Source organism: Megascapheus bottae, chromosome 33 (assembly GCF_031878675.1).
Source record: "Megascapheus bottae isolate mThoBot1 chromosome 33, mThoBot2.hap1, whole genome shotgun sequence".
Lineage (NCBI taxonomy): Eukaryota > Metazoa > Chordata > Mammalia > Rodentia > Geomyidae > Megascapheus > Megascapheus bottae.
Window position 1 is genome coordinate 5,045,201 of NC_143541.1, and position 26,133 is coordinate 5,071,333.

The window sequence follows — 26,133 nt, forward strand, 5'->3', positions numbered from 1 at the left end:
AGGCTGTACCACACTGGTCAGAACTGACCTCTGCTTTCCAGGTCTTTCATCTTTAAAGTGGTATCAAGGAGAACATGGTACTCGAATGTCTTTAATTTCTCAAACCCCATCCAGCTTCATGTTGGTCAAAGGGTGAGTGGGCTAAGTTTTGAAAAAGCTGTTGTTACTAAGCCACGTGTGCTGGTTATACTTATAACCCCAGCCTGAGGGTAGATGACCCCAACCTCATGGTCAGCCTGGGTAGTAACAATGGGTTCCAGTGAAGCCTGAGTGACATAGTGACACACACACACACACACACACACACACACACACACACACACACACACACACAGCTTCCTCTGAGGTCACATAGATAGGAGGGACAAGCTCAAACCCACACACTCCAACAGCCACAATGTATCCCCAGCACTCTGTCAGTCAGTGATTCCACGGGTAGAAGTAACCGTGAGCCAAGACTTTGGAAATGACGTGGGACGTCTGCAAAGTTTAATGACTTTCACAATTTCCCCGCGCTGGTGTAGAGGCTATTTCCTGGAGAAGACTGCTCTGGAGCTTCTCTGGAAAAGTCTGATTTTTCCTCTCTAGTGAACCACTCTCCAGGGAGGGAAGGAATGTCATTTCATTTTCATGGACCATCTCTCACCATCGAAGCGCAACCATGCAAGAGATGGCACAAGCAAGGCATGGACCCCGCTGGGAGAGAAAGCCCATGGCCTCCAATCCCGCAGCCTTCACTGGCTGAGGGGATGCAGCCATCAGACACTGGTGACTGGAAAGGAAGGGAGGCCATCAATCCAGGAGGGCTAAAAAGGGAGGCGGACGGGTGCAGAGAAGACAAATGGCATGCACAAAGAAACTGCCGGAGCTGAAGGTGCATGTGGAAAGAAAGACAGGAGCTACAGGGAAGGGTTGAAACTGTTTGGATTTCCAAGAGGAGAGAAGAGAGGAGCAGAACTCAAACCATAGACCAAGAGGAAAGCCATTAATAAGGGTGGAAAGGGGAGGCCCAGTGTATTAGCTTTTCTTATGCCAAGGAACACAGAGAGCTAGAAGGCAAATACAAAGGTGTTACTAAAGAAACCACACTGAGGAGTTGCTCTGCAGAAGTCATGCTTCTAGAGAATGGAAACAGCAATGAACTAGACCCAGGGGGACCCAGACCTCACAGTGCTTACAGTCTAGCAGAAGTAGTGACCAGAAAGAGCTGTGTATAGGACTAAATAACTACATCATGATGATCACCTACAGAAAGATGCAAGGAGTGGGTGGAGGATGAATAGAAGTTGCTTAGATGAAAGAAGGAAAATAATGCCCAAGTAAAGAGAGTTCCCAGGGTGGCTTCAAGGCACACAGGTCCAGGCCACCTTTCCTGGGGCAGGCATATGGTTAAAGGAATATTCTAGAGTTCCTCAGTACATACTGTTATGGGAAGCAATGACTTCGGTAGTTCTGGCTTGACATCTGAATTGTGTCAGCTGGGTTTTTAAAGTCAAAGCTGGACAGTGAACCATGGGCAAAGCAAATGACATCTGCTCATTTCTGGTACGTAAGACTGAGCTTGGAAAGAATTGGCCCCAAAATGTTTTAAGGTCCTCTTAGCTCTAAGGGATCTGTGATTTTCTTACCTACAGAACCCAGCTCATTATGCTGATGGTGGGGAGAATCCAGGGAAAAATTAAATATTCTAGACTAAATGTATATTTAATGTTAGTTTTTTTAACATATTACAAAATAGAAGTCATTAATAAGAAGGATGCCAGTATTGAGCCAGATTAAAAAATTATCTTGTTAAATAAACACAATGCTGTTTTACCATTGAGGCACTGAGGTTTGCTGAGGAAAGTGTGCATGCACGTGTGTGTGTGTGTGTGTGTGTGTGTGTGCGTGTGCATGTGTGCATGTGTGGGTGAGCGTGCGCGCGCGTGCTTCCATTCATAATGAGCTAACCTACTATTTATTTAGATCTGAGGGACCACGCAGAAGCATCTGCACGAGCAAAGGCTTCAGACTTTTAATAGTAGTGCCACGCATTGATACAGCACTTTTCCGTTTAAGAGATTAAGATTCTGAGAGGCAGGATTAAAAATTGTCTAACTTAGTTGGCTTGCCTCAATTCCAAAATTAGCTCCAATAAAGACATGTCATCCCTGGAAAGACAGAGAATAATGCAAATTTAGAATTTAGACATACACCAAGTTACCTTCTTACAGGGTCACATACTTAAGATAGCAAGCTGCTAGGACCAGAAACATCCCAGGAAACTGGGAGGTATTACTAAGTCGGGCTAGCCTGGAGGATACAGTTGCACACTTGTAAGAAAAGAATTAAGAATTCTATGGGGACTTGAAATGTAGGAACCAGAAAGCAATTCGATTTTTTATTTTCATACATAATCTGAAAACCTCAAGGCTGATGACACCCACAGCTTGCACTCGTTTAGGAAAGGGGGGTGAAGGAGGGTAGATGATACATGGAGGGACTTTTATTTTTCCCTCACTCTTGTCTCCCCCAAGCCACTTGATGAATCTCTGAATAAGATTCCCAGGAAGGTTGAATAACTTAGGACTTATGGTAAAGCCAGTGGCTTTACTGTGTCCCCCAAAGAGCTGGCAAGGACAAATCCAAGGAAGAAAAAGAGACACCCAAGTAAAAGACGGTGTCAGAGCCTCTGGAAACAGTATATGGCAGGCCAGCTCTGGTTCTAGAGGAATCTTTTTTCCATAGCCAATCAAAATGGTGTTGTCCTTCAGCAATCTCAGTGGTCTCAAAAAAGCATTAGAAAGTCCATCGGTGGAAAGAGATAGAAAAAAGCCTTCTTCTCATTGACTTAGTCATACAGTAAGCTGCTGACTGTACATACAGTGGGTTGACTGTTCTAGAAGCCTGGACAACTCTTGAGAAAAGCAAGTGAGATTGGTTTTGCCCCCCACCTCTGTGATGGTTTTGTGGGTCTTCCCTGGTGTAATTTGTTTTGTACAGTAGCCTCTGTAACTAGACAGTTATTTCAAAGGCAGCTGGTGTTAAAGGAAGACAGGAATTTCATCATCTTAAAAATCTTATCACATGGCTCTGGTGAGGTCAGCTAGACGCGAGGTTTGCAGGCCAGCTTTGAATACCTCTATACGTGAACATCAGCTACCAGCTGGCCGCTGGCTGCCAGCAAGACTGATTCCCATCCTCCAGGCTCATCATTTGTGTCTCACCAGTAGAATGTCTAAGAAGTCCACGGCAGGACGCAGAGTGCCCACTCCCAAGATTCCTTGGTGCTGCCCTGGAGATCCAGTTTCCAGCAGTGACTCTGGGACTCTCTGCCTTGCTCTGCAAAAATAACCCCATCTCACCCCCTGTGGAAGATACTAGAGAGGCCCCGTTAGGCGTGTTCAAGGGCTCTTGCCTGTGCCAACTGGGAAAGAGACCTGGCTGTGTAGATTACTTCACAGGATTTCTAGAATCTTTCCCATAGTTTCTTTTGTAAAGAGCTAAAAGTCCAAAAATAAAAAAAGAAGAAATTATCAAAAAGACAGATAAAAAGAAATGAAAAATAACCCAGCCCCCTATCTTAGTGAACCAACACGCAACATGGTGGCTACACCAAAGGAAAATGTGGGCAGAGACAGACATTACTAGTAGACACAGAGCAGATAACCTCGCCATCCATGGGTACAATGTACCAGTCAGACATTACTAGTAGACACAGACCAGATAACCCAGTGAACTGTGGTTTCCGTGCACTGGTCCACACCCACAGCACAGGGTAGCCTGAAACTGTGGATTGTACTACCCTTTAGATACTATGCTTTCCTATGCATACATACCTATGATCAAACATGCAATATATAAAATATGTATGTCTATACCTGTATAGATGTAATATATAATAAATAATACCCGAGATGTATTAAGGAGTTTATAATCAGGAAGAGCTCTTTTAATAAACATGATGATGAGCCCCCATTTTAGAACCACCTCCATCACCATCAATCACCATGGAGCCCGCAGACGCCACCCAGGCACTGACACACTGACTCCAAAACTGGCCCGGTGCATGGGCATTACAGTTTTCTAGAACCAGTCCCAAGTTGGTAAAGCTTGGCCGGCAGCCATGGAGAGGGGAAGGCAGAGGCAGAAATTGAAAGAGGGGAGCCTTCCATCTTGCTTTCCTTGTTTCCCTTCTACTTTTCTATTCTGTTCCAAAGTCAGATTAACCCTCTGTTGTCTGTGATGCTGTCTTTTTCTGGGGAAGATGGAGTAAAGCATGGACTCTTCCATAATTGGACTTATACGTCCTCTTCTTTGCTCTCACATCTGGGGAAGAAGGACCCTCTTAGCCACAGCTTAACGCCCTGGCTTAGGGTCTAGCCAGAGCTTAGAGAGATGAGGGAGGAAGAAACCAGAAGGTAGAGAGCAACACTGCTGCTTCAAGAGAAAGGGACAAAGAGGTGGGGCACTCGTTTTACAGGAAATTTGAAGGAAAATACGTACTGTGGGGCAGGATGCAAAAGGTCACGCTCCAGTGTTAGAGAGGAAAGGTCTGTGCTAGCCTTCCCAAACAGCCCTGGGCTTTGGGGGCCCCTGGCCTGTGCACAGCTGGCACACAGGACCCACCCTGGAGGGTGAAGAGGCAGGGGGTATAAAGGGAAGCCACAAGTGTAGGCTCCAGGTTATGGCTTCTTGCTGCATTGGCAAGTGTTTTGATTTCATTACTTTGTCGAGATTGGGACCCTTTTGGACTCATCATTCTCTTTCCACTGTTGGGGAGCTTCAAAAATGTGGGAGTCCAGACCCTGGTAACACCAAGAGTCCTTAATTGGAAAAGTGAGAAGAGCTTCTCTAATGAAGCCTCAGAAAGGCCATGCTGCTTAAGGGGGGAAAAAGTCACTAATAAATTAAATGAAAGGCGTTGGCTTACACGGGATAGGTAGCCATCGGGTCTCCCATGACCAGGTTGATGGCCTCCGGCAGGCTCTCGGGGACTCCTCTGTGGCCTGGGGCGGGGAGTTGTGGGGCCACCTTCGTGCAGGCAAAGCAGCCAGCATATTCTCAGGAAGAGGAAGGGCTGGCGTTTCCCTTGTGTCCAGCAGACTGTGGAGGAAACACGCCTGGCTTGCCCTGTGGGACTTGTGCCAGGCCAGACAGAACCAAGACAGAAGGACAGCCAAAGTCCAAAGTCCAATTTGACACGATGAGAAAGTCTCCTTGTAGGAAATTACCATCCATATGTCAAGTGTGAAAAGGGGAATTTTTTCAGCCTCTCTGAGGTGTAATTGACAATAAATAAGTTAATATATATGTGTATATATATATGTGCCCTTAAGAGGTACTAGTTGATGTTTTACTATTGGTAAACATTTTGAACTAGCCACACTTACGAACACAGCTGCCATAGTCACCTTTTTCTTATAGTAAAACTACTTAAAGTGTATAAGTATTCAATACAGGGTTGTAAACTGGGTAAGCAAAATGGTTTACCAAATGTCCCCCAAGTCATTTATATCATGTAACTCAAATTTGGTACCTTTTCACTCACATCTGCTACTTGCAATGGATTGCTACTTCTTAGACTGTAGCTGCACTGAAAACTCACCTGGAGGTTTTGAGCAGGAATCGTGCGAGCCCATCCCAACCTAGTGTGCTCTGGGGGGTGGGGATAACCTGACCCCTGCAGTGGTCACAAGCTCCTGGATGCCGTTGTTGCTACTACCCCTAGGGCTGGGGGCCCACCCATGAGGACCACTGCAGCCCCCTACCACGAAGGGTTGCTGGGACCCGTTTATGAGCTCAGACTATCCCTTGGGACTTTATAGAAATGGCTTCAGGACTGCATGGAATAGCAAAATCCACAGATGCTCAAGTTTCTTGTATTAAGAAACGGAGTGTCGTATTTGCTGAGAACTTACAGACATCCTCTGTCTACAGTTTAGTGCTGAGGCATCCAGAAGGCAGGAAACACATCTGAGCCTAAGGAAATCCCTCTTCTCAGTTCTAGAACAGCATAAACACTGCGTGCCAAGGAGCTTTCTTTTTTAGATTGACAGTTCTACTTGAGCTCTTCTGTGCTCAGCTCCTGGGTAACCCTGGGAGACACGGGGCCATCTGTGGAGAGACACCGCATCCACAGTAGAGAAATTTGCTGCTTATAAACAAAGGGTCCTGCTTGGAAATACATTTCTGATTTTCCTTCTTTTTTTTTTTTTTGCTCCTCATCAATAAACAAGATCATCTTTTTCTCTGTGGAACAGATAGCTGGGTCCCGCTGGCTTCAGGATGAATGGTACACAATGATACATGAAAACCCTCAGCAGGACACGGGTTGCCAGTATAGCCTGATGGCCCAAATCTATTTGTTCCCTACAAGACCATTTACTTTTCCTCCCATCAAATCCTGTTGCCATGGAGACTGTCCCACTAGCAGGATGGAGGCTACACTAACAGCTGCCTGCACTTGTGGGAGTCAGGCATTGACCCAGGCAGACCCAGTTTCCTACATCACCACTTGTCTTATTGGACTATAGGCTTTTGTGTTTAGAAGCATCTCTGCTTAAAGAGTGAGTCAAAAAAAAAAGGCCAACCATAATGGCTCATACCTGTAACCCCTGCTTGGAAGGCCTAGGTAGAGAGGCTGCAAACTGTGGTCAGCCAGGCAAGGAAACACAAGACCCTACCAGAAACTAACCAAAGGAGAAAGGGCTGAGGCTCTGGTTCCAGTAGACCACTTGTTTAAGAAACTCAAAGCCCCAAATTCTAACTGCAGGGGTGGTGGGGGACTTCATCAAAGGCACAAAAAAGGAGCAATGGAGAAGTCGAATATGATCAAAGTACATTGTACCCATGTGTGGAAAGACCATGATGAAACTCTGTAACAAGCTGGTACTTTTGAGAGTCGGGTACCCACCATTTTTACTTGACCCTGTGGCCCTGTCTAGGGCCACCACTTGTGAACCACTGTGGGCCCTCACCTCACAATGAGTGTCCTTTGGAACAGAGCATGGCCAGTATAGGCTCGTGAACACCTTCTTCTAGGACTCTACAGTCTACAGGGAAAATTACAGCCAGTGCTGTGTCCAGTATGCTCTGGAGCTTTATATAAAATGTCTCTGCCTGTTCAAGGTCATGAAACCAATACTCTGTATGCAACCCAGGTATCTCAGGCTCCAAAGTCAAGGGCCAGAAGCTTCCCTTCCCTCATCCTTCCACTGCTAAAGCTTGGTAGTAAGTGCATCCCTCAAAACTGTGCATCCCTTAGGGGCACCTGAGTCTTTGGCAAGAGCTCCCATGCTAGTACATAATAGAGGCAAAATAAATGATCAAGTCTTCAGAATAAGGAACATTCCAATTTATGATATCATCTGATGGAGCCCTGTCTCTAATCAAAACAAGATACACAGGCATACACCCCATGCCTCAATTTATCTCCACCAACACACACACACACACACACACACACACACACACACACACACACACACACACCATGGGAGGGGATATGCATCCACCGGGAATTCAGTTTCTGAAGCTAATGGGTTGGGTAAGGCTGGAGGGTCTGCATTTTTGGCCAGCTCCCAGGGCTGCTGCTGGGGTGAAGACCCCATCTGAAGGCCCTGTGGAGCCAGATATAACAGCCAAGCCAGCCCAAAGCACTTCTGTTGCCTTTGGCTTGTAATGAATACTAATAATTTTTATAAAAACTCGCCTTATACATTGTTCTCCTTCCAAAGGAGATTTCAAAGGAATTAGTAAAATATTGAAGTTTATAATACTCTGGCCATTAAATGCTTGACAGTATGCATATTTGTTTGTGCCCTGAGTTTTGGTTCAATCCCACCCTGCCAATACATCAAGTAAATGAGGGAGAGGAGAGATTGGGACTGGAAGATTCCATTCTGGAGACGAGTGGATTGGGGGTGGGGAGGGCCGGGGAACAGCTGCCATCTTTGGGACAGGTCTGGGGGCACTTGTCACCACTCCCCGGTGATCTTCTCTGCTCTGTGTACCCCACACAGTCCCTCTGCCAGGCTGCCAAGTCTTTCAGAAGTCACCTACCTCTGATCCAAGATATTTGGAAGGAAAACACCCTCTTTTTCTGCCTTTTTCTCTAGATGTCTCTGGGCCAGCAGCAATCATCACAAAGTGTGGCTTGCTTGAGATGCAAGGGGACGTGTTCGGGCTTCGAGCCACATTCATGGAGGTAATAGACTTGGGGTGGGGAGGGCGTGGAAGGGGAGAGGGAAAAACTCTTCCTGCCTTGATTTCTTGGCTGTCTTGCTGGGGAGCCGGTTTGTTCTCTTGGCCAGCGGGCTGCGAAGGGAAGGCTCCCCTGCCTGCCTCAAGTCTGGAATAAGATAAAAGTCTGTGGGGAACAAAGATGGAAAGAGCACTTTAGCACTTCATAAGCCATTTTAAGGTGGAGGCCACCAGGCCTCCAGCAGAGCCTTATGAGGGGATGGGCACTCTGGGGACAGGGCCATTCTCCTGGGTTTGATGGACGGAGTTGCTCTTCTGCCGGTCACGGGTGGATTTTGATCAGAGTGGCTCTGGGACAGAAGTCCTAGCACAGCACCTGGGATTCCTGTCTGTGTCGGAGGATCAGAGGGAACTGCACAGCTTCTCCATGTCTTCTCCGTTTCATTAAAGAGCCTGATAATGTTGCAGGCCACCCCCGGGGCTGTGCTGAGGTCAGCAGCAAGTGTGTGGCACCCCTGGAGATGGGCATAGCCTGAGGGACTGTGCCTGCCACCCTGGAAGAGGGAGCCGAGCTCTGCAGAGCTTTCCTTGTCAGTACCACCCCGTTGCCTTGGGCTCTCTGTTTTCTCAGAAATGCTGGCAGTTACCAAAGGAACTGCTTATTAATGAGTTGAATGGAGTCTTGTGTAAGGAAATAGTAAACGCTCTGCACTCCGTCTTGTGTATCAGGACACTGAGAGTGAGGAATAAGGCTACAATACTAAATGGAAGGATCTGCACTCGGGTCTGCATGAAACCCAACCCAATGGTCTTAGCCAGCCAGCAGCAGAGTGGGCTGGGAGCTCAGGCAGCGGAAAGCACTCCACACTCTCCACGCTTGGCTCCCGACAGCCCTGTACTGCAGAGGAGCCCACAGGCTTCTAGAGGGATTTTCCAGGGCGCCTGCCCAGGCTTCTACTTCCTTCAGAAGACCCTCCCACAGCCACACCATCCCAAGAGGAAGAAGTCCTTACATTTCTGTTTTAGCCACAGAGGAGGTCCACTGGTCTGCCACATCAGCTCTTCCTATCCACCACACTGCTGACCCTCCTTCAGCTCTCTGAACCAGCTACCATGTCTCTGGGTGAAGTCCTGGTGGCAGGAAGCAAAGGCTCTTAACTGATGCTTCCCCTTTTCCTCAGAACAAACTCCAGTGACAAGGGCTAAGGACATGCCTCAAGAGGTTAAACACTTGCCTGGCATGTGTAAATCCCTCTGTTCAAGCCCCAGTACCTCCAACAGGAAGAAAGGGAAGAAGGGAGGGATGGAGGGAGGGAAGGAAGGTTAGTTACAACTTGTATGTCCTGCAATCTAAGTGCTGAAACCACTCTAATGGGAACTTCAATTCAGCCCATGCTAAAACACCAACGTCCCTTAAGGAAGAAATACAGTGAGATATTCCCGTGCTCTAGTTTTCAGGTCACATGCTTGACAGGTTTTTCAAAGAGCAGGCAGCCTGGGTGAGAAGGAAGGAAAGCTCCCTGACTTCTAATGCATTCAGGGAAGGATGCCCTCCCAGGTCACTGGCAAAGATAGCAAAAGCGGCCATGCCCCTGAAGCTCTCTCAGGAGGCACCTGTGTCCCCCACACCCTGGGTGCCTGGAAGGAGTCAGGGTAGGACGGGAGGGGTGTCGGGGAGTCCTCCTGGGCTGACAAAATCCCAGCTGCAGGCAGGCCTGGCAACATGCACAGTGCAGGTGAAAGGAAATGACACAGAAGCTGTGCCAAAGAGCATCTCTTCAGCCGCTCCTCAACATTCTTCATTTGAAACATGTTGCATTTCCAGCAGCCACATAAGTGTCCTAAGATTAACCCAGACTGAAAAGGGTAGTTTCCTCATCCAGCTCCCTGTGCAGCAGGGATGGAGAGGTCAGAGGGTCACGCAGGACCTGGAGGACCTGATGACCTGGCTCCTTGAGAATCGGAGCCCTCTTGTATCCTTCCCTCCCTCGACCCCCTGTCCCCGCTCCAGTGCCACTGTCCCCTCTCTTGCATTCCTAGCTCCAGAATCATTTACAAAATGCCTCAGGTCTGCACACCAAGCAACTCCTTCTCATGAGACCCAGAAGAAAAGACTTTCCATTTCTGCCCTGCAGCAAGCTTCAGGTTATTTCTCCTGTGGGGCTGAAATGAACCCTTGACTTAACCCTTCTCGTGTTGTAGCCTACTGACTGAATGTGAACTTGGACTCCAAGCATCTCAGTATGCTTGATATGCTGGTGCGTGCTAGGATGCTAAAGACAGGAGCAGCTGTGCCCTGAAGAGAGAAGCAGACACTTCTTAAACCCACCATTTTCCAAACTCAGGACCAAGGAGACTGTACCCTTTTACTGTAGCACCTGCTCACCTGGTCGGACCCAGCAGAAGCACCCCGGATGACATACCATTCTATTATGGTCCAACCCCAACCAGCTTTGCCTTACATTTTCTGTCTGATTTTTCCCTCCCTCAGCCAGGGCCATCTTTCTTCCATCAGATGAGGGCCCCCAATCTTGGCACGACTGACATTTGAGGCATGAACAAACTTTGCAGCGGGACATCCCTGGCTTCCACCTACTTGATGCCAGGGTCACCTTTTTCCCTCAAAGAACCCTCCCCCAACTTGGCTGTACCCCAGGAGACAGACATGGCCTTGGTGGCAAAGTTATGAGGCACAGCAGCAAGAGACTCCTCAGCTGGCCCCCAAAGCAGTGAATGTGATAGACAAGGAAGTGCATTCGTCTTCCAGGCATAGACTGGAAAAGGGCAACATTCTTTCTGCTGAGGCCTTCCCCACTGCCCTGTTGCTCACAGCACAAGCTCTGAAGTCACCTGCCCTGGAGCCCCTGAGACACAGCACAACATAGCATGCCACCTGCCACCGCCACCCAAGGAAGAATGAATGCTTGCACGCACACTGGAACTCTCTGGCTTTCTGAGCCTGTGCATCAGGACACAAAGCGATCAAATATGTGTGCTTTCAGTTGTCAGAGAGCAGCATCAAGCTTCCAAGAGCCATTTCCTTTGCTTAGGCTCCACACAAAACCAACCAGAGAACATGAATCTTTCCAGCTCATGGACTTCTCTCAGTACCTGTCTGCACATTTCTTAAAGAAATGCCCTCTGGGTTTTAAATCAGTTGCATACAAAATAGTTCCAAAGAAGCGTAGAAGCCCACCAATCTTGGGAGATAATTCTAAGAACTCTTGGAACAGGTATCAGCAAGTACTTTTTGAAGGTCTAGACAGTAAATATCTTAAGCTTTGTGGACCAAATGATCTCTGTTGTAAGTATTCAAATGTCATTCTAGCCCCAGAGCAACTCCAGGCAATGTGCAAATGAGCATGTGTGGAGAGCTAGGTCCCAATCAAACTTTATTTATAAAAGGTAGACTGCAGGCCAGATACCGACCTCAACCCACAAACTCTCTTTAGAGCATCTGTAATGACTGCTGCCATGTTTATCGCCAGGAGGCAGAATGTGCCGTGGGGGGGGGGGTGTGGGGGTGTGGGGGTGTGGGTGTGGGTGTGGGTGTTGGTCCTGGGGCTTGAACTCAGAGCCTGGGCATCATCTCTAAGCTTTTTTTGCTCAAAGCTAGTGCTCTACCATTTGAGCTACATCTCCACTTCTGGTTTTTTTTAGTCATTAGTTAGATAAAAGAGCCTTGCAGACTTTCCTTCATCAGGCTGGCTTTGAACCACAATCCTCAGATCTCAGTCTCCTAAGTACCTCAGGTGACAGGTGTGAGCCACTGGCAGCCAGCTCCATTTTTATTTATTTTTCTTTTTAAACTGACAATATGGACTGCAAACATCCATATCCTACATTCCCTACCAAAAGACAGACTGACAGAAAGATGGGCAAGGAGCGACAGGGCATAAGAAAAGCAGATGGTTCGGAGGCCTCCTTGCTCTCTACATGTTAGTAAACTCAAACTTCATCCTTACTTACCTGAAGGATGCTCTTGGGTAGACTCTGCCTCTCCTTCCAGGAAGTTGACCTTAGTGCCCCCCCCTCCTCCCCTCCTCCCCGCCCCTTTCTCTCCAGGAAAATATGCAAATCATGCAAATGCAGCCAAGAGGACCACTGCTTGAGCTCTGACCTAGAAGATGACCGGAAAATCGGCCGCTTGCTGATGGACTCGAAGTACTCCATGCTCACGGCGCGGGTGAAAGGCGGGGACGGCATCCGGATCTACAAGAGGAACCGCATGATCATGACCAACCCCATTGCCACTGGCAAAGACCCCACCTTTGACACCATCACTTACGAGTGGGCGCCCCCCGGTGTCACCCAGAAACTGGTAAGAGGGCTCCTTCCAGCCCAGTGGTTGTTTTCCTGCCCTCCAGGGGTCAGTTGAGTCACAGATGCCTGAGTTTCAGTGATCAGGGGGAGAGAGCTCAGAGTCACAAAAAAACGACAGCCAGTCCTGTGGGCTCCGCTCCTGCCCCGTGGAAACCCGGAGTGAAGACTGGCTGGGCACCTAACAAGGGCATAGAGGGATTCCTATGAACTCCAATTCAGAGGTCATGGGTGCTGGGAACGAACTCTGTCCCTCCCAGCTAGAACACAGGGACACTTGCTGTTCCCTGTCGGCCTCTCACTCTTGACTAGGGCACCGTTTACTGATTGCTCTAAACGCTCCAAGCAAGATCCCCATTTGTAAGATTTTCATTTTTCCCGTGGGGTAAGCTGTCTTCTAACCAGGAGAAGGTGGTAAAGCCAAACCCACCTACCTACCCCCACAGCAGAGAGGCGGGCAAGAGCAGCTCCGTGATGTCATTCGAGGCGGGGAATGGGCTCCTAGCCAAAGCGAACTGAGGCAAAGCATTGTTTTGATTCAACTGTGCTATGAAAAGCACAAAGCATTTTTGTGTGTCTGCCAGTTCTGGGACTTGAACTCAGTGCCAGGGAGGGATCCCTGGGCTTCTTTTTGCTCTACTACTTGATCCATAGCTCCCACTTTGTTTTCTATTTGGGGGGGTGGGTAGTCTCATAGACTTTCCTGCCAAGGCTGGCTTTGAACCACAGTCCTCAGCTGTCACCCTGCAGAATAGCTAGGATTACAGAAGTGAGCCTGTAGTTTGGGCTGCAGAGCACAAAGGAACAGGGCAGCTTCTGTGGGTCCAGCCACCCTGTGAGAGGGAGCTGCCTTGTGTATTGGGAGGCAAAGATGATCGAGTTCCCTGTGCTGGTTTGCAATGCTGAAGTCAACCCAGGCCACAGCACAGTGGCCATATGGACACAGAGCAGGTGGTCTTGAGCCCGGCTGGCTCCCAGCACCCAGTCTGGACCAGCCACGGAGGGCTCTGCATAGCGTCAGTGCAAAGAAAGCACACGGGTCATAAAGAATGGACTGCCAGCATTGGGAATGGCTGGGGAATTGACCGGCGAGAACCCAGCACTTGGGCGGCTCTAATCGGGGGAAGGCATCGCATTGCGGCGCGGTGATTAATGCTGCCTCATAAAACCACGTGGCCACAAAGAACTCCTCTGTCCGCCTTGCAGCCGGCCCGCCTGCCCAGTCACACTTCTGAGACTGGCTGGCTCTCCCGTCCTGCTTGCTAGCCCAATGTTGTGTTAATTAGCATGTGGTCAGGCCTGATTGTAGTTTGGACATGGGACAGAGTCTTGTCTGTCCGTCTCCCAGATGGCAGGAAGGCCAGAGAAAGCCTTAAGTCTCTCAAGCTGGTAAGGATCAGCCAAATTGTGCCTCCTTATCCGGTTCTCACCACATGTCAGCCACTGTGCCAAGTGCCCAGCAAGCACAGCCTTTTCTGGTCCCCAGCCCTGGTGGGGATGTAGTTATGAGACTCATCTACAGAGAGGGTCCCTGAGGCTCACAGAGAGGAGGGAACTAGCCGAATGCCCCACCAGTGGTTTAAATGCAAAGTCAGACTCTGAACTTGGGCCTCTCTGCCTGCACATATCTAGATTCTTCCTGAGCAGGATTCCAGGGCTGGCAGATGGGAAGGAGAGGTTTGGGGGGCAGGGCGGGGCATGGGGGGGCATTGTTCAGGTCTTGGATATCCAGGCAGAACTTGGGGAGAGGCAGGAAGGAGATGTTAAGAGCCAGCCTCCAGCAAATGCTTTGGTGCTTGCCTCATGAGTCCCTCTCCACTCCCCTGCACCAAGCACACCCCAGGCCATTTGACAGGGGAGCAAAGAGACACTGTGAGGGATTAGGGTAGTCCTGGTGTCACCCTGCCTCCTCTCTCCTCCCAGTCCTCCCAGCCAATCTGGGAAAATGTATCTTGCTGCTGGCTGGGGGAGCAGGACCAGCTAGCTTGCTAAGTTAGAGTAGTCCAGGACAGCCACCCAGACCCAGCCCTCTGTGCCTGGCATTTCCCTCCCTAGTCTGATCATTAGTGTTGCCAAGGATCCTGGCACCTAACAGAGTTGACCAGTGAATGGGAGCAATGGCAGAGTCCCAGACCAGCTAGTAAAGGGGAGACTCACACACCTGGGGAAGCCACACCCACTGTCTGTCTGTGGCAGTGCAGAGGGAGAACCACCAGCCAGCGTCAGATCCATGACAGGAAACCTCCCTTTTTCCAGGCCCCTGCCAGGATGCCAGGATCCCATCGGTAGCCACAGACAGGGGCAGGCCAGCGCTGTAGAAGACACTGTGTGCTCAGTGACCACTGTGGGCTTGGGTGGGGAGAAATCCAGGATACACAGTACAGCATTCATTTAGGAAGCTGAGCCCAGGGTGGCTGGGATGGAGTGAGGAGTCTCTGAAAGCTAGCAGTAGAGATGTTTTCCAGAACCTGAGTTCTCATGGGGGATGTGATGGTGTACGTCAGTAAAAAGCTGCTGAGTTCAAAGCTGTCCGACCCACACTAGCTGTGAGATTTTTCTGTGTCCCCTGTTTCCATGGGGCACCTCAAGGCCCACCTCCTGTACAGCCCTGGGGAGAAAACCTGGAACACATCAGGTACCCCAAATGCAGGCTACACCCAGCATGCTGTAGTCTCTGAAGTCGGAGGTGATCTTATCAGCCTCGTCAGAAGTCCTGGTGTGAAAACTTTTCTCCCCGAGCTGAACCAGCCTGGACATGCTCTGAGGGAATGTGGTACGTGCCAGGCTCGAGGACTACTCTGCCAGGAAAGCTTCTGTAGCCATTTCTCCAAAACCCTTCCTTGGACAGCTGGAGCAGGTCAGGCTGCAGGGATATGTGGGTGTCTTTGCCAACCATGGCTCTATGATAAGCAACCTCTGCAGAATGCTGGGCTAGCCGTTCCCTCGGTAGTCTTTGGTCACAGCCCACTGTTAGCGCTGCCCTCCATGTGGCCTGAGCCTTGAGTGTCACAGGAGAACCTGGAATGGTAGTTGGCCTCAAGCGTACCTTGCCCTCATCACAGTCCTGGCATGGCCCACAGGCCACATGACTCGACTCTTCTGTACCTGAAAGTTTGAAACTAGGTTCTTTGGACTGAGTGATAGGACATAACTAGGCCAGAACCCACCTGCAGTTTCACACTGCCCACCACGGAGGTAGCTACCAGCCTGCTAAGGCACAGCCAGGAAGGAAGGCCTTCCCCAGACGTTGTGCCAGGTGGGTGGCATCTGGGAGCCATCCTCGTTCCTCTGTGATTCCACCATGTCCTTTGACTCCCTTGCTGGCTGTCAGTCGGAGTTGGTGTGAGAGGATCGAGTGAGATCACCATAGACTCCTCGTGAAGGGAAAGTAGTCCCTTGTTGCTTAGTGGCATCTGGTGAAAGGCATGATGGGAGCATACGGCAGAGCAATAGCATTCATCCTGGCCTGGAAGCCAAAGAGAATGTGGGGGTGGCCAGGAACTCCTGATTCTCCCAAATACCTAACTTCCTCTCCTTAGGCCCCACCTCTTAAAGGCCCCATGGCCTGCTGGAGGCACCAGTCTAAGAACCAGGCCTTCCATGCATGAGCTTCGGGGGCCAGTCAGCATACAAACTGTAACGTCTCTAATCCCTAAAACTAGACACCTGGGACTGCTCATTTTGAGTTTCAGTAGGAATTACCACGTAGATTGCCACCATTTCAAAGGAGTCCCGCCCTGAAGGATGAGAGATGGGCAAATAGGTTCCCAGTAGAGGAGCATGACACAGCCACCTGGACAATGGACACCAAGTGACCTTGTCGGGAGGGTCAAGGTCAGAGTCAAGGTCAGGCAGCGACTGGCATCCAGGATAAATAAATTCTCCTCGCCATTTCTCTTACTCGGGCTTAGACCTTTGTTTGCCTCAAATCTTCCTAGCTTTGAGGCCCACCAAGGGGAAGATTTGTACTCACAAAAGAAAAAAAGAGGGCAAAAGTCAGACAATATCTGAGAGTATATTAATATTTAATTACAGGTCATTTCCACCACATGAAAATGTTATTGACTTGAGACCCTGCCAGCTCTACTCTTAGAAAGGGCCTTTGCCTATTTTAAAGGCAATAAACTGTGAAATGCCTTATGCCTGTAGCAAGCTAATTACACTTTTCTAAGAAAAAGCAATTTTAAACTAGATTGACTATTTTCGCCCCTAATTAGAAGCATTGCCCAGGAGGTAAATGAAGTAAAATATTCTATTTTGAAGGAACAAAGATGCTTGTTTCAAAGCCAGCCAATCTAAAATGATCACGGACTTCAATTATACCATTCTTGTCAAGAACGGGAAGCCCAGCCAGCCTGCACCCAACCCGACGAGCAGGTGTGGCTCTGCAGTAGAACACTGGCCTAACAGACACCCCCAAAGATGCCTTGAGGAATACAAGACTCATTTACCAGCCTTGCCAGGCTCTCCTTTCGGGTGGGTGCTGAGAGTCCCCTCTGATTTATTTGCACCCTTTTTTTTTTTTTGCCAGTCCTGGGCTTGAACTCAGGGCTTGAGCACTGTCCTTGGGCTTTCTCAAGGCTAGAGCTCTACCACTTGAGCCTCAAGCACCACTTTTAGCTTTTCTATGTATGTGGTATCAAGGAATCGAACCTGGGTCTTCATGCATGCTAGGCAAGCACTCTACCTCTAGGTCAAACTCCTGACCTCTATCTGCATACTTTTTTTCTCACCGATGTTTCATTAAAAAGGTAAGTTAAGTTGCAGCTAGCTTCCTGCACAGATTCTCAGGCTCATAAAGAAAACGGCATCAAACAAACCTCTAATCAGAGTATGGAGGGATAAAAACAAAGTTGTTGTCAAGCCATCCCATGGACTAACGAGGCTGAGTATTTTATAGCCCTGTGAAGCTCACACAGGGAGAAGGGCTGCCACCCTGTGTGTGCAGGAATAGTAAACTGACTCCAGCCTGGGCCCACTGCTAAAGGCACACACAAGTTCCACACTCAAGCTAAACGGTGCATGCATTTTCTTACTGGACAATGGACAGGTATTATTTTAGACTTGTTTTCCCCCTCTGGCAGTCCTGGGGTTTGAACTCAGTACATTGCACTTGTTAGGCAGGTACTGTACCATTTGAGCCACACACCCCAACCTTGTCTGCCTTAATGGTTCTTCATGTAGGGCCTTGAACAGCTTGGACTGTGATCCTCCTATTTATACCTTCCGTGTACAGGAGTGTGTCATATAGACTAGTTAGATAATACTTAGGGGATATGAAAAAGAACCTACATTCAGTTTTAAAGGCCATGTATGTTTCTGTTGCTGGTAGCAATGAGAGATGCTCATTAGCATTTAAGCCACATCTGTTGCTGATTCTCTGATCAGAGTTCCTCCACCTGACGCTGCCCCTTCTCCTCCCTAGGGCCTGCAGTATATGGAGCTCATCCCCAAGGAGAAGCAGCCGGTGACAGGCACCGAGGGCGCCCTATATCGCCGACGCCAGCTCATGCACCAGCTCCCCATCTATGACCAGGACCCCGCTCGCTGCCGGGGACTTATGGAGAATGAGCTGAAGGCCATGGAAGAGTTTGTGAAGCAGTACAAGAGCGAGGCCCTCGGGGTGGGTGAGGTGGCCCTTCCAGGGCAGGGCGGCATGCCCAAGGAAGAGGGGAAGGCGCAGGACAAGCCGGAGGGCGCCGACGCCACCGCCCCCACCAGCAACGGCAGCCTGGGCGACCCATCCAAGGACGTGGAATACGTGAGTGGTCCCCACACGTCTGGTGAATGTCCCCCACCCCCGCCTTGGGCTGGCTGCCCACTCAGGAACTTACCACTCGTTTCCTCACTCAGGCCCTGCTGAAGGGAAAACAGAGTAAAGGGCTCAGGTCCAGGGGAGGTGGCAGACCAGCAAACCACCCAGCTCACAGGGCATTCAGGCTGTGCCCGGGGGCTTGCCCCAGGCTGCAGTGAGGAAGGGAGGCTGGCCTGGGAAGACTCATTGGGAGCCATCCTGGCCTCCAGGTTTTTTGGGGGAAATTTGTGTATGCCCCCTGCCAGAATGAGCATGCGCAAAAATGGGCTTCTTGACCCCAAGGGTCATGGGGCGGCTTTCTGTCCAAGGAGTCACAAAGTGTCCTTGGAAGCCTCGTGGAAGAGCTCTGGCAGTGGGGTATGGGGAAGGACAGTGTTTGAGGGGATCTTTTGGGTTGGCATCTCTTAAATGGTCCCAATGACACAAAAGGACAAGCTGGGACTGGCACGCTGTTGGGCCGATGGTCACCAATTCTCGACCCCAGGGCAAGCAGAATGAGAGCTGAAGCTGTAGCCAGAGTGGCAAAGGGCCTACTGAGTTTACAACCCCAGTACTCTGTGTGTGTGTGTGTGTGTGTGAGTGTGTGTGTGTGTGTGTGTGTGTGCATGCGCGCGCGCTAATGACTTAAAAAATCAGACCTAGTTATACCACATTTCCTAAGCTGGTCTCCATCAGCCTATCTCACCCCAGCCCTGCCCTTACATAGTTGTCTGTGCTGTAAACATAAATACTAGAGAATTCTATCCTCTTGAAGTCTCTGTGACTTATCCGCATTGAGTTCCCAAGTATAGCTTCTGCCCTGAGAAGTGGGACAGAGGTGGCCTGGGATCAGGCGCCCACCCACAGCCAGTGCTTGGAAAGACAAATGGCCTCTCGGAGGCGTGGAAGAAATAGACTCCACTATCTGAAAAGAAGCCAGAGGCTGTGTTAAAGGTGCACGCCAGCAAGTCCAGCCACACAGGCTATACGGATGTACGTGACTGCTGGCCTTTGGTGGGGTGAGTGACCCCAAAGGTGGCACTCACAGTAGATGGGTGACCCATACCATCCCCCATTGCCAACCCTCAGAGCTGGGGGCACAGCTCCCCCAGCCACCTGGACCATGTCATACCAGTCAGGTGAAGGCCCCTCTCGCACCTCCCGCCTCGATGGGAGGCAGGGGCACGCTGTAGACAGTGAGCATGCTATTCTGACTGTGAGCTTGCTGGATGCCTGCTTGGAAATGAAGTCCACAGAATTCCTGGGCGTGGTCATCTCACCCAGGCATTTCCGCCCTTCCTCAGACCTGCACTTGTAACTGGAGAAAGGGATGACGAGCCTGGGTGCAGAGACAACCCCCACCATGCCCCGTCCTACCCCCCTCACTTCCTCAACCAAGAAATCTCCCTCAGACAGTGCCTAGCCCAGGAGAGGGGATCCTGAGGATAGCAAGGGGTGAGGATGTTCTCCCAGGGCCCCCGTGTACCACCGGGACCCCCTGAGCCAAGCCTGGCTAACCTTTCCCCATCTCCCCACAAAAATGCAGGGGAGGGCTCAGGAGGCCTGGGCCCCACCCTCAGCCACAGGGCTGCCTCTGGGATGGAAACTTACAGCCGCCGGCGGCTCAACCCAACTCCAGCCCCAGAAGGCACATATTTGTGGGCAAGGGACGTCCAAGTCTCTGTCCAAGCAGATGTTTGGCTTGTGGGCTGGGCAGGCAGGCAGGCAGGCTGGCTTTCCTGCTGGCCCCACTTGGGGATGTGAACTTGCCAACCCTTTCTGAGCTGGAGGACAAGAGGGTAAGGGGCACAGAGACACACCTGGGGCTTCTCAGCTGCTCTGGTCCCCTCGCTTTGCCCCTTCCCGGCCGGAAGCAGCCTCAAAGTCACCGTGGCAACCAGCTCTGCATCCATCTCCCTCCTTCGGGGTGGAGACATTTTAATGACATTCAAGACCATTTCTTGTTCCAAAGAAAATCCCTTTAGCCCACTTTTTCTACTCCAAATACTTTCCCGTGCTATCGTGAAACCTTCACATACATTGTCTTTCCGGCATGATATTCCATTGACTGAAAGAGGGGTTGGCAAAGTATTTTTGTGTGTGCATAAAGGACAGATGATTAGCTCAGAGGTTTCCCCAGTGGTGGAGCCATTGTGCAAATGACACCCATGGCACGTGACCCTAACCACTGCGCAGCCTGCTCCTTCTCTATCACAAGAAACCTCAGAAACACAGGAGTAGCAAGAACTAGGCCAGAACAAAAAAAAAAGAGAAAAGAAAAAAAGAAGCCTCTGGGATGCAGGAGGCTGTAAAGCAAAGATGGGGAATCATCACCATAAGAGGAAATGGGGAGCTGCTGTTTATAAATAAATTGTTGAGTGTTTGTCTTGGAAAGAGCCCAGTGCCTGAATTCGAGGCCTTGTGTTAATATTTACTGGGGTGGGGTGGTGAGAGTTCCACCAGGCACTCTGGGTTTAGACTGGGTAGCCTCTGGATAAGAGCCTTCCAGAGGAAAACAATGTGATAAGGATAGGGCCTGTGGCAGGTCCAGGCTGGGGTTCTCGAGAGACCAGAGGCTTTCCCCAGGCTGCAGCTCCTCCATCAGGGCTCTGTCTTCATTAGGCTGCACTGCCCTAACCCTGATGATGCCTGAAACACAGTGTTTACTTGCATCCCTTCCAGCGTCCTTTATAATTCCATACTTCCACGTTTGAACTTCCTGTTACCCAATGAGCCTGTCGTTTCATTCCAAGACCCAAAGACACCCATGTCTTTTGTTGTTGTGATTTTGTGGTGGTAGGACAAGAACTTGGACTCAGGGCCTCACTCTTGCTAGGCAGGCAGGTCCTCTACCAAGTGAACCAAGCCTTGAGCCTTGCCTTCGCTCCAGTTATTTTTCATAGGGTCTCGCGTTTGTTTCCTTGGCCTTGAGCTATAATCCTTGCTGCCCACATAGCTGGGATGGCAGGCATGTGTCACCACACCCAAGCCAGTGTGTCCACTCAGGAATCAGCACGTGGGCATATGGAGAGAGCTCCATCCACAACATGAAAATGATGTGATGTCGGTGGAGACAGAAGGTAAATCCTGGTTTCCTGGCCTAGCCATAGGAGAGTTCGGTGTTGAAGCGGGAATGCAGCTCCCAGCCAGGTCCTGAGACCCCACAGTCCGCCACACTGCTAGCTGGGTTACATGTGGCCCATGCATTGGGGGGTTTTTTTGTTTTTCTTCACAGTGGTAGTAGAGCTTGAACTGGGCGCTGTCCCTGAGCTTTTGTGCTCAGACCTAGTTTTCTTCCCCATGAGCCACAACCCCACTTCTAGTTTTCTAGTGGTTTATTGGAGATAAAAGAGTCTCACAGACTTTCTTGCCCAGGTTGGCTTTGAACCACAAACCTCAGATCTCAGTTTCCAGAGCTGCTAGGTACAGGCGTGAGCCACCATCAACCGGCTGGCGGATTACTGACTTGTGACATTTTCAACTTCTGATGAGCTGATCAAGACATCGCCCCATTACAGATGGAGGGACGTCACGTTGCCTTCATGGCCCCCTCACAAGTCTTTGCTCCAATCGTGTTCTGTGATATAAAGTCAAGTCACTACGCCTGGGTGATAGTAAAGAGAAGGAATTAAGCCCTGAGTTCACTGGAGGAGTGTCCAAGAATCTGACAGCACACTTTGAGCTTCTCGTGAACCCAGATCCCTGCAGGGCTCCACTTTGAAGGCAGCAGAATCTAACTAGTTCCTCCATGCATGGGCTATGTGAAACATTTTTCATTTTGACTCTTCTAACAGAATCTTGTCTTGGGAACAAAGAAATAGGGTAACACCCTCCCCTGGCACAGGGAGACACGTCTCTTTCACCAACCGGGGGGATTGGCCCCACTTTATCTGTCCACAGGAGACAGAATGCACACAAGCTTATCTAGGAAATGTTGGAAACTCGCTTTGGGGCCAGCTCTGATTTTTACATACTTGGGAGCTTGAACAAGAACCACCCAGGAGGTGAAGAATAAATTCTCTTCTCTCTGCCTTTTACCTCAAGTCCCTGTTTTTTGAGCTATCTCAAAAACAGAGTTCATGCTTTCCAAGAATTCAAACTGGCCTCTGTGGAACTGCGGTAAGAAGACTTTTCCACTGGGCTCGAGAATCAGATTGTCTTCCAGCAATCTAGAGCCATGGATCTCAAAGTCTGAGACCTATTCCTTGCAAATTCTTGAGGCCCAACCCAGATCTACAGCATCAGACATTCTAAAGAATGGATGTCTCTCTAAGCCCGCCAAGTGGGCTCAGGCCTGAGATGCAGGCTCTTGGAACCAGAAAGGACACAGAAGATGCTCTATGCTAGAGATGGCGTGTGACTGAGCCTGTAAGAATGGGAGACAATGAGTGGACGAGTGCACTCAGCTGACTCCCCGGCCTTAGACGGAGAGAAGTGATCTGGGCAGACGTAATGCTGGTGGCTTGGGAAACCTCATGCTGAGACAGCAGGGAACAGTCTGGTGGTCCAGACCTGCCTTGGGCATGTCTTGGGGAAAGCAACAATTCTCTGAGCCTTTGCCCTCTAGCCTGCATCCTTTATTCTGCACTCCAGGCCTATGTGATATTCCTGTTTGATGAGGCAGAGAGGTTAACTTGAGTAAAGTCACACAGCAGTGGACACCAAACCTGCCATGGTAGGGGCAGCCTGTGTCTTGGCTTTCTTTTCCTGTCACCACGTTTTGTACATATTCCCCTCTCCCTGTGTTAGCTAGCTTTCTGATACTACAACAACTACTTGAGAGAGGCCAACTTATTATGAAGAGAAAAGGTTTGTTAGACACACAGTTTGTGGGTCTTTGGATGCTTGCCCGCAAGGCCTGAGCTGAGCAGCAGACCACGGTGTGGGATACTGGAGCCAAATGCCTGACTCATGGCAGCCAGGAAGCATAGAGACAATTCCAGTGGTTAACTGGAGATAAGAACCTGGATATTCTTGCCCAGGCTGGCTTCGAATCATGATCCTCAGATCTCAGCCTCCTGAGTAGTTAGGATTACAAGTGTGAGTCCCGGGCACTTGGCCTCGGAGATTTCTGAGGTTAGGCAGGGAGTTTGGCCTAGTGGTCGACTCCTCGCCTAGCATGCATGAAGACCTGAGTTCGATTCCTCAGTACCACATACATAGAAAAAAGCCAGAAGTGGTGCTGTGGCTCAAGTGGTAGAGCTCTAGGCTTGAGAAAACCCAAGGACAGTGCTCAGGGCCTGACTTCAAACCCCAGGATTGGCGGGAAAAAAAAAAATAAAGTTTCTGAAGTTACAGAGCCAACCAATGTGAGAATCCAGGTGATGCAGACAATCTAAGTAGTTCCCTCTGCACACAGAACTGAGGAACAGAGAGGTCTGTTAACCTGCCCAAAGTCACACAGGAAGCAGAGAAGCTGAGGGTGGGCTTCGAACCCACATCCCAATGCCCTCCTGACTCCTTCACACTCTCCGACCCTCCCAGGTCTGCGAGCTCTGCCACGGCGTGGCCCCTGCCGACAGCCCCGTGGTCTACGCGGACAGGGCGGGTTATAGCAGGCAGTGGCACCCCACCTGCTTCTCCTGTGTCAAGTGCTCCGAGCCTCTGGTGGACCTCATCTACTTCTGGAAGGATGGGGCGCCCTGGTGTGGCCGCCACTACTGCGAGAGCCTGCGGCCCCGCTGCTCCGGCTGTGACGAGGTGAGGCCCCAGGCCTAGGGTTCTGTGTCTCCACTTGCTCGTTGGCGTTGGCACAGTGAGGTGGCGGCCCGTGGGTTCTTGGGCTGGGTCCGACACGGCAGGCCATGGTGTCTGGCTCTGGGCACAGGAAGCATTGGCATTGTGGGCTGTGGCAGGAGTCAGGCAGCAATGTCCCTAACCATGTGTCTGTGTGTGTCCTGGAGGCAGGAGGCCACTAGGATGGAATGTCCTAGAGAACAGGTCAGGGCACCTCGTGGAACAAAGCCGCTGGGCTGGGAAGGGCTGTAGAGGTTCTCTTTATGAGGGGCATTTCATGAAGCCCCCCAACAATGGCCGCCTGCATCTGCCTCCTGCCACCCCTACTCCTGTCTCTGCAGCCAGCCCCGCAGTCCTCTTATCCCACAACCATGCCATTAAGTAATTTTAAGAAGGAAAAGAGTCTGGCGTGGTGGCACATGCCTGTGATGCCAGCTTTGAGAAGGCTGAGGTAGGGAGAGCACAAGGGACAGGACAGTGTGGGTTACACAGCAAAGCTCCAGGAAAGACAACAGGGGTAGCCGTGTCAGAGCCGCTCTGTGCCGGCCCTGTGGTCTCCAGTTACAGAGGGCTCACGCCGGGTTAGGTGCTGGCTCCACAAACGTGCGATGTGCCATTTATATTGCACACTGACACTGTGTGCATGGGACACTGGGGACAAAGTCGGCTCTGAAGGGTCCATGGTCATGCGTCGGCCCCCACTGCCAGCACAGGAATCCTGCTGTGCCATAACCCAGGGCACAGAAAATCCCATGGTCCTCATTAGAGACCCCCATGGAGGCTGGGTCATTAAACTGTGCTCTGGTGTCACACCGGGTGTGTGACCCCCCCCTTTCAGCACACAACTGACCTCTAGGTTTCACAGATGCAAGAGTAAATTCTACCCAGTGAGACAGGTGGCTATGATCCAGCCAGGACACTCGACAAATCCACAGCCAGCCCCAGGTTCCGCTCTCCCTGCTGAGCCAACCTGCAATGGTCAAAAGCAAGTGATGCGATAAGGTGAGCCTGTCCTACAAGACTCCCTGACTGAGAAACAAGCCGAGTGACCATCTCCTCTGTCCCCTGCTCAGATCATCTTCTCAGAGGACTTCCAGCGTGTGGAGGACCTGGCCTGGCACCGGAAACACTTTGTCTGCGAGGGCTGTGAGCAGCTGCTGAGTGGCAGGGCCTACATTGTCACCAAGGGTCAGCTTCTGTGTCCTACCTGCAGCAAGTCCAGACGCTCCTAAAGGCTGCCCACCCCCGCCACAGCCTCCTGGAGCCTCCATGACGCCGAGTCCATGCAAGGGGCCGAGATAACACACAGCAAGCAGCATACACAGCAATGCTTGGGAGAATAGATTCGTTGTAGGTTGAGGGACGATGGGTCCTTGGGAGGCTGTAGTTTCAGAGATGTCCCTGTAAGGCTTAGGACTGATTACACACCGTGATTTCCCAGCCACAATCAACGGAAGGTGCCCGTGTCATCCTGCAGGAAAGTGCTGGGAGGAATTTCCCAGAATGCACTCGTGAGTCAGCCAGTCACATAGCCAGCTGTGAGATGTGCACTTGAGGGGGGGGGGGGCTCCCCCAGGATGGAGGGCAGTGGAGGGGACTCAACCCCCACTCCTTGCCTCTTCTTCCAGTGGAGTTTGAGTTCTAATAAACAACTTTGTGGCATGAGCAATGTTATCAATAAAAGTTATGTGGATTCCACAGACAACTTGATGGAACGATTTATACCACAGCTCGGATTTTTGTGGCAGTGATTGTACCACATGACCTGAAAGGCTGGTACAGGCAAGGAAATGTGTAAATGCTAACAAGCCTTAACCAGACTTCCACCCAGTGCAGAACCATCCACCCCTACCTGCAGGTGACCTGAGTCTCTGACAAACTTGCCTCACTACACCCCAAACCATAAGCTTCTTGGCCTTGAAGATGCTTTAGCCAATGACCCAATTCAGCTGGGAGTCAAGGCAGGTGGGAGGAAGGGGGCATAAGGCCAGGGATGTTCAACCAACAGGTGTCACACGGTACCTGCAAGCCTGGATGCACAGACCTGCAGCAAATGCAGCACTTTTACAGGAAATCGCTCAGATGTTGCGTGTTGCCAA

The 26,133-nt window shown here is 50.5% G+C and overlaps 1 protein-coding gene across 1 annotated transcript in view; it reads left to right on the forward strand.

The window, feature by feature from the left end:
* Positions 1-25,727, forward strand: part of Lmcd1 (LIM and cysteine rich domains 1) — a 39,232-nt gene extending 13,505 nt beyond the window's left edge. The window contains exons 2-6 of the mRNA XM_090323880.1: positions 8,100-8,188; positions 12,250-12,505; positions 17,930-18,265; positions 23,783-23,998; positions 25,108-25,727. Of these exons, the coding sequence (XP_090180006.1) occupies positions 8,100-8,188; positions 12,250-12,505; positions 17,930-18,265; positions 23,783-23,998; positions 25,108-25,266 (1,056 nt within the window). The 3' untranslated portion in view covers positions 25,267-25,727. The remainder of the gene's footprint in view (positions 1-8,099; positions 8,189-12,249; positions 12,506-17,929; positions 18,266-23,782; positions 23,999-25,107) is intronic.
* Positions 25,728-26,133: the final 406 nt, after the last annotated feature.